Source organism: Mizuhopecten yessoensis, unplaced genomic scaffold (assembly GCF_002113885.1).
Source record: "Mizuhopecten yessoensis strain PY_sf001 unplaced genomic scaffold, ASM211388v2 scaffold371, whole genome shotgun sequence".
NCBI lineage: Eukaryota > Metazoa > Mollusca > Bivalvia > Pectinida > Pectinidae > Mizuhopecten > Mizuhopecten yessoensis.
This window is the reverse complement of record NW_018403513.1, coordinates 987,439-996,710: the sequence shown is the minus strand read 5'-3', so window position 1 is coordinate 996,710 and position 9,272 is coordinate 987,439. Positions and strand designations below refer to the sequence as shown.

Genomic DNA, 9,272 nt, shown 5'->3' with positions numbered 1-9,272 from the left:
GTGGTTGAGGGACTATTAGCCTCTGCACAGTTACATGTTCAAAATATTACACATACAGAAAATTGAATAGTTATTATTTATATCGATAGCAGTAGGGAAATAATGAAGAAAACAAGATGATGTTATTAGAGAACCACTCCAACAAACAGAGTTTGTTTGTGAATAAAGGGAGATAATTCAGAAAATAAAAGAGGACTTTTTGGTTTGGTACTGTATATTTTGTAGGTTCATAACTGAAAACGTTACATATAAATTGATAACCGTTCAGATTTTTTTAAGCAGGAATTAAAATATTGAGCCATATTGTTATTTCTTTTATAAGACATATCAACATCACCATGTAATAAAACATAAAGATTTACCCTATAACGGATTATACACAGAGATGGTGTCACTGGAAGAAAAGTGTATTGTATTTTCTATATGTGCACCACAAGTACAGGAACAATCATCGACCAAATGATCTATAAAAAGATACTGTCTGAGGACACCATTATGAATAATAAAAAAAAAAACAAGCAAAGAAAAGACAATGAAACATTAATTAAACAATCAATTTAATGGGTCGATTGCTATTTGACGTATTTAGCCAGTTCTGCTGGGTCTAGTTGCAGTACATTCATGTCTTCTATCCCCCTCAATGGCATGTAAAAAATGCAGTTATCTGTCAGTAATCTGACCTCGGAAGTGATGTTGTTTGGAAGATCATTTATAAATGAAGGCAAACGAGACAGGTCCCCTGGGTACCCCTTTGATGACTAGGGCTCATTCTACCATCGCCCTTAAATGCTTTGAGTATACGTCCTTGCTGCAGAAAGCTCTTTATTTCATTTTATAACAAGTTAAACGGAAGACGTAGACTACTAGTCCAGAGGTTTCCATTTTACAACAAGTTAAACAGAAGATGGAGACTTCTAGTCCGGAGGGTTCCATTTTATAACAGGTTAAACGAAGATGGAGACTTCTAGTCCGGAGGTTTCCATTTTATAACAAGTTAAACGGAAGATGTAGACTACTAGTCCAGAGGTTTCCATTTTACAACAAGTTAAACAGAAGATGGAGACTTCTAGTCCGGAGGTTTCCATTTTACAACAAGTTAAACGGAAGACGTAGAATACTAGTCCAGAGGTTTCCATTTTACAAGNAGGAACAATTAATGTACAATAGATTATAATTATTTGTGAGAAAAATGTACTGATTTCATGAAAACTTTGTAGGGATGTACTTTTGGTCTGTGTGTTTCTGACAAAAAATAATTGTTATCCATCTGTCCATTATCACCTCTCTTAAACATACAAGCCTATGTCAGTCCTCCATGTTTATCTGTGGTCAATGAGATCAAATTGCATTGTATATTCAACCAACCAACTTTAAGAATTTCGAAAANGTTTTATACCAGGTGAGCGATGCAGGCCCATTGGGCCTCTTGTTGTTGTTTTAAAAGATAGAGTATAAAATTATTAAATTACCTGAGATCAAGGGTATCATCAAGCGACCTGTTTTGATTGAATCCTGTCAGTCATCATGCCTTGTGTGTTATTCCTAAACAAATGACTTTTTTTACTTCACAAACCCTGCACCAATATCGTTGAAACCATCCATGGCCATAAACCAAACCAAACCAAAGCATATGTGCATGTTCACCCCATAAGATAGAGCAGCCATATTTATTGAAATTTCAAAATTTTTCAGACCCAGATATGGTAGAAGCAATCCCTATATTCGTGGATTGAAAGAGTTTTTATGATGATGCATGTAGAGTGTCTTAGGAAAGCTGTAAATTTTCCACTTAAATTCTTGCAACCTGCGAGATGGTTAAGGTTAAAATTTTGTTAAATATTTTACTGTCAGTAAATGTTTTTATGATCAGGTTGAATATTACTATGGAATATATATATATAAGTTTTATCATGTTAACAATTTGACCCTTATATCCCTAGGGCCATACAGGAGAAAAATTGACTGAATTTTAATTGATATCCCAAAAGGTTTAAAATGCTTTTTGATTTTCTCTACTGACAAGTAGTTACCCACTGCTGTAGTAGTCAGATGACCGTTTAGGCCCATGGGTCTCTTGTTGATATAGATACATGTACAAAGTACTTTGGATTCACTTGTTTTGTGGCCATTGGTATTACATTAGAATAAAACAAATATAGAATTGATTAATAAAAGTTCATTTTTCTTTGTACTTAATTTATGTATTGATCAAGAAATCAAAAAGTACAGAATGAATATTATTTCCACAAATGATCATGGTATTGCAAAGAATATTAAATATTCCACAGAAATTTATATATCTTCTGTTTGTTCTAGATATGTCCAGAAAATCTTATAAAGAAACAAAGAATTACTGGCAATTAGACATCATTGTTTAACTGAATTGTGTGACTTCAGTTGCCAAATTTTGGTAGTTGTAAAGAAGCATTTTCCCCCTTTATCATTTACTTGTAAAATTAGTAACTGTTTTGATAAATTAGCTATTTCTATTAACAAGGACTAAGTTAATCCTGAAAGGCATACAGTATATATACCGGTATATAAAAAAAGTCGCAAAACAAATCATTGATTTAGACAGATCGAACAGTAGATATTTGGAATATAAATCTTGGTAATGATTTATATGTACTTCAGCCATTTCAAGTTTGTTCTATATACTTGTTTTATATGTTGAGAACCTTTGGGTAAATTATGTGTAGATATCTTGGAAGAATTTTACATAAGTGCCAATATATTGAGCTACTAAAATTTGATTACCTTTTGTTTATCTCCTATCCTGAAACCCTGACAAGTGTGATTTATTCCAACCTTGATTCATTACAATATACTAGTGTGCAACTTGCATTACCCCCATTGGAGAGATTTCGCAGTAATAAAATTATAAATTGTCTGTAAAATAATTGTGTTTTTTTCATATTCAATTAATTTTAGTTTAGTAGAATGGCATAGAATGTCAATGGTTTGTACACTATATTTGACAACAAATAAAGTTTGTTCATCACATTGTTCATTTTCTTTCATTGCTTGTAACTTAGAATTTGCACATATTAAGATGCAAGTATGGTCTCAAAAGATTTTTTTTTACTTTGAAATCAATTTTATACAAAAAAGGGGCATAAACCTTAATCATTACAATATAATATTATATACCATATCTCAATATATCTTTATATGCCCGTCAAAAAAATGGAGGGTCGGACCGTCTCCCCTGGAAGTGGAGGGGCAGGGCCCAAAAGGGGAAAAGAGGAATTTCCTCAAAATCTTTTTTCTGCTGTATCATTATCTTTATTTCCTCCAAAATGAAAAGCATGATAATATATAATACATACATTGAAACAATAATTATGCATGAATAATACATTTTGTGCAAAGAGAGACAATCATGACGTACATGTACATACAAGTATATGCAAACATACATAATTAGTTTATCTGGCCAGTTAACTTTAAGCCATGTAATAATATACAAAAAGCAAATTCGTGGAATTTATATTCCCCGCTTGCAGGACATATTGTAGGTTAACATTATAGAGGTTAGGTTTAAACATGTGAGTATCGTGCTGTTGAGACATATGTATAGCTTGAAACATGAAGAAAAAAAAGCCCTATACCTCATTGATTATCCGTAAATATGCACAAATCACATTGGTTGGCAAACTTAGCACGAGTTGGATGTGCATAAGGAATTAGGTTGAAACATCTTAATATCTACAGCAACAAGTACTAATTGTAATGGGGGACCATAACAGATTGCCCTCAAACTGCCCCCATAGTCGCAGAGATGCATCAGAAAAGGATTGCATTAACATAGCACACCTACAATGTACATACTAAATTTGAGTGAAATTATCAGAATCTAATTTGCAGTCTCCTAATACCCCTATACCATTTTTCATGGAAATCTAACAATATCTAAATTGCGAGCAATCGGAAGCCTCCGTGTGGTTGCTATGGTAACAAAACTTAATGTGGTTTTATTCGCAGTCTCCTAATACCCCTATATACCATTTTTCATAAAAATTGAAAAATATCTTAATTTCGACCAATCAGAAGCCTCCATGTGGTTGATATGGCAACGAAACATATGCGGTTGAATTTGAAGTCCCCTTATTAATTATACCCCTATATTATTATATACCAATTTTCATCAAAATCGAACAATATCTGAATTTCCACCAATCAGAAGCCTCTGTGTGGTTGCTATGGCAACAAAACCTATGCGGTTGAATTCGCAGTCCCCTAATATCCCTATATACCAATTTTCATCAAAATCGACAAAGTTTGAAGAAAATTGGTTAACATGTGCTGCAGTTATTGCAAGGAAACGGCAGATAATGACGTTTTTCGTTATTCAAGGGGCTATAACCGCCGAATGGGGTCTGCTGAAAGTGGTCATCAAACTTTGTCGAGCCCTTAAGGCATTTAACCCTGTGACTAAGTTTGAAGAAAATCGGTTAATATTTGTTATAGTTAAATATTGCACGGAAACGAAGCGTGACAGACAGACCGAAATTAATATCCCCCATTTCGGTGAAAGCGGGGAATAATTATATACGAATATAGGTAACAGTATCTTGCCTTTATACATCCGGATTAGAAAAATTACAGATTCTTTTTATAAAATAGTATTTCTGCGACATTACTACTACTACTGTTATTATGCACACAAGTTAAACAATCTTTTTATTGCATATATACAGATTCTAATCTCAATTCCACCAGAGGCAGATGTGTGGGACCCAATAAAATAAGTCAATTGGTTATTCATGACTTATGTTGAGTGCTTTTCAACTTAATTTGCTTACAATCTTATTTTGAACCAGAAAGCTAAAAGCTAGTTAAAAGAAAGTGCAATACATGGTAATGAGAGGTAAATCCCAAAATAGGGAAAGTATTTGTAATACGTGTATATAACTTAATATAGTGCTTTGCACTTATCACTGAAATATCCAGGTTAGCGATGCAGGCCCCATGTGCCTCATGTTTAGTTCTTTATTTTTGAGACCATACCTTTTCTTAAATATGAAACAAACAGCTGATTCCAAACAGCCTCTCACTTGAGTTACATCATTGACTGTTGTATAAACGTATCACTCTCAAAGAGGTTTTATAATCGCCAATTCCAAAATTCACATTAAAGCTAGGAGAACCAACTTCCTGTGTCAATATCTGTATGCACCGGTCATTAAGTTCGGACAGAGGACTAAATATGGGCCTTTCATTCTGCGCAGTTTCTAGCAGAACATCAGGAATTGAACCCTCTACACCATAGTCCTGTAATTCATGTTCATCTACGTCAACACCAACTGTGTTTTGTAATTGCCCAGCAATCCACAGCGCTTGTGGGGACGTCTTCACAGTTCTCATTCTGTGAGCATCCCATGCATTGGTCCATACACATAGCCTTCTGTTAATTTCATCCATATATATATAATGAAGGGCTTGTAAATGAGTACTGTCCAAACAGTCCAAAATCCCTTGATCTTCCATATAGTAGAATAAATTGTAAAAAAAACTTAGAACACCTTCGTATACATCGCGCCACAAACGTTCAATACGCTGATTGTGGGTACTCTTCCCTGTTATCATGCCAGTTAATCCTCTGTTAGACAGCATGTAGTTTGCCACATCTACATTTTCTAGACCTTTGTCTGAGCGGACTTTGTTTGGTGTTCCATATTCGCATACACCAGAAAAAAAACTTTGAAACACAGTTGCAGATTTGTTGTTGTCATAGCATTTCAAAAACATGATCTTCCTACTAAAACCGTCGATACCGCCTGCTACTACAAACCGCCACCGAACAAGCTTATGATTAGTGTCTATGTGCCACAAGTGATTAGGTGCCATAACATTGTACACGCGTCTGTGGAGCCGTCCTTTACGTCGTTCCAAAACTCCTTCCGAGTCTATGCGATGCAAGGAACCCCGGAGACGCCATCTTTGCACTTTAATACCTTGCTGAAACAGCATTTGCTTTACCATACCTTCACCACAAAAAGGGAAATCTTTACTTATTTTTCGTAAGTTTTCATCGAGCAGTTCATCCGAAATGTTACTAAATGACATTTTACTCAAATTATACATGCACATCCTACGGTAAACTGTTCTTTCAGAAACTTGAAGTATCTTGGATATGTCAGATATTGGAAAACCGTTATCTAAAAGATACTCGAGTGTACATTTCGGAATATCGTAGGCTGGGGCCCCACCATTTAGTGTAACTTTGGCAGGAGGACAGTGACCATACTTTACACATTCAGTTCTAAGTTTCATCATGTCCGAAGAATTTGGTATACCTAAAATTTCCAGCTCAAATACAGACAGTTTTCCAACAATGTCAGGTGTTATTTTCTCTTTTTTGAAATTATTGCATGCATGGCCCAGGGCAAGTTTCTTGAGTATTTCTGACATATGTCCGTCTCCCATTTTGGCTGAAAAGACAAGCATACAGACTTTGAAACTACAACCACACAATTACAGCACAATGTATGATGAAGCTACACTATAATAAAGGTAGTCCGTCACCAAATATAATGATGTTGCCTCCAAATACAAGAGGCCCATGGCCAGCTCACATGGATATCTAAGCAATCATTGCAAAATATTCTCTAAATGAGATTCAAGGGAATAGGCCAGACCCCAAGGCCAATCCTTATAGCACATCTGTATTAGATTTTTTATGCCCAGCAATTTTATGTATGGTCATGGGTTGGGGATCTCAACTGTTTCCAAGCTGTGACTCAGAAACTAGGTCTCTAGGATTGTGGCCAGACCCCAGGATCAATTCTAATATCATGACTACATTTGTCTCTTTATGCCCAGCATTTGTATTTATAGTTTTGGGGTGGGGATCTCAACCGTTTCGAAGTTATGAACCAGGGGTTAAGTCTGCAAGGGTGGGACAGACCCTTGGGTCAATTCTAATATCATGACTGCATTTGTCTCTTTATGCCCAACAATTGTATATATATAGTTTTGGGTTGGGGATCTTAACCGTTTCAAAGTTATGACCCAGGGGTTAAGTCTCCAAGGGTGGGGTAGACCCCCAGGCCATCCTGGAAGCGTATGTGCATTCATCTCTTGATACTCAGCAATTGTATATATATGGTAATACGCGGGGGATCTCAACCATTTCCAAGTAATACACTTTTTTTGGCCCCACCCCTTAACCCGGGGGGTTCAGCCCCACCATTTGTACAATTTTGAATCCCTGCCTCCCATGAATGCTTCCGACCAAATATGTTTGATATCCATGGCATAGTTCTACAGAGGAAGTCGTTTATAGCAATATAGCCAAATTGCCCCCCTTTGGCCCTGACCCTCAGCCCCACCATTTGTACAATTTTGAGTCCCCACCACCTAGCTATATAGGGATGCTTACAGTCAAATAGTTGATATCCATCTCTTAGTTCCAGAGATCTAGAAGAAGCCGCTTAAAGCAATATAGTCAAATAACCCTTTTTGGCTTCTGACCAAATATGATTGATATTTTGAATCTCCACCACCTAGGGATGCTGCCAGTCAAATTTAGTTAAATTCCAATCAGTGGTTAAGAAGAAGTCGTTTGAAGAAATTGTTGACGTAGACATTATATAAAAGCGTCGGAATGACTAGGGGTGGGGTGGGGGTTGGGGTGGCAGAACGACTAAGGATGGACCGGTTAGGGGATGGAACGACTAGGGGGCCGGAAAAACTTGATTAAAACATGAGGCCAAATGGGCCTGTATATCGCTCACCTGCTTCTAATGCAACTGTATTAAGACTTTAGGTCATTAATGTGGATGCTAAGCTGATTACCACTTTATTCAAATATATGAGCAGGATAGGTTTATTTATTTAAGTATCTTTTGTAGCCCTTCATTCCAGCATACTACTGGCATTCATCATTTAAAGATTATAGGCTATTTGACCCCCGTGACCTCTAAAATAGGTCAAGGTCATCCTTGGGCCAAGGAGACACAATATTGTATAAACGGTGGGTATGACCCCCCTACGGATGCTCCAGACTAAATATGGATAAAATCCCATAATCCCAATGGTCGAAGAAGGATTTTAAACGTTTTACCTCTATTTTCCCTATTGGGCCCCACCTCTCTGCCTCCAGGGGGGTCAAAACCACCGTTTATTAAATATTAGTTGTGCAAAAAATGCTTAAATTTGAAGTGCAACAGAATAATGTCCGAAATTGCCACATTTTCCATACATTATTATACACATTCTGAGAAATGCTTGGTCAGAAATAGCTGAAATTTTGTGTCAATATCCAACAACCTAGTCTACAAATTTTGAACTTAAAACAAAAGTTTTGCAATGACGTGTGTTATTGTGAAGCCTCTAGATCTATAACATTCATCTTTTCTACCTGGGCCCTTTATTGTGTTTTACCCGAGTGTATGTCGGGGATAGAGCCAAGGCGGAAGGACAGAAGGATGGAAGGACGGACGGGTACAATGCAATCAACTACCATATCCGCTCAGCCCCCCGAGAATGCACCGACATCTGTATGTTGCTGTCTAATGGTGGAGGATAGCCACTGTGTCTTCTATAGGATTTCAGCCTATTCAGTACTCACTAAATCAGTATATTTTACAAACAAAACACGACTTTTTCCAAAAGATAAGCCTATGCCTATATGCTGCTTTACATTTGAGGTTTTAGCTATACTTACAAATCGCATCAGCAGCACCGCTTCGTTCGTCAGAAATGGCGGTATTAACGTAGTAACATGGCAGAAAGGGGCCCCGGTGAAAAGTTCCGTTTACTTCGGATTCGCGGAGACGCTTGTCAGAATTGTATCCAACGTATAATGAAGTTGTACAATAATATAATGAAGTTGTGCAACATCATGACGTTTGTGAATAATATGATGACGGAATGGTATAATGATAAAATATCGAATAACATAACGATTACACTAAATCATATAATGACGAAAGAATATACTATGATGTTGAAACTAAATAATATAATGATAAAGTTCAATCATATATTGATGAAATCGAATAATATAACGATACAACCAAATCATATCACGACCACAGCGTATAATATAATGGCGAAACCAAATCATACAACGATAATATCAAATCATGTAATGATAAAATCAAATAATATAATGATGAAAGCTTACAATACAATGGAAACCAAATCATATAATGATAAAATCAAATCACATAATGATGAAATCAAATAATATAATGATAATATGAAATAAGATAATGATAAAATCGAATAATATAATGATGACATCATATAATATGATAAAATCA

The 9,272-nt window shown here is 36.0% G+C and overlaps 1 protein-coding gene across 1 annotated transcript; it reads right to left on the bottom strand.

Moving 5' to 3' along the window:
• Positions 1 to 4,478: 4,478 nt before the first annotated feature.
• Positions 4,479 to 8,809, bottom strand: LOC110446769. Its single transcript, XM_021492069.1, has 2 exons — positions 8,672 to 8,809; positions 4,479 to 6,434 (listed from the first exon to the last, which is right to left on the bottom strand). Exon 2 carries the CDS (start codon positions 6,427 to 6,429, stop codon positions 5,068 to 5,070), a length of 1,362 nt encoding a protein of 453 aa, XP_021347744.1. The 5' UTR covers positions 6,430 to 6,434; positions 8,672 to 8,809; the 3' UTR covers positions 4,479 to 5,067.
• Positions 8,810 to 9,272: the final 463 nt, after the last annotated feature.

Bases quoted from the DNA above. Each gene is read 5' to 3' on its own strand.
- LOC110446769 (XM_021492069.1), bottom strand. From the start codon at position 6,429: ATGGGAGACGGACATATGTCAGAAATACTCAAGAAACTTGCCCTGGGC.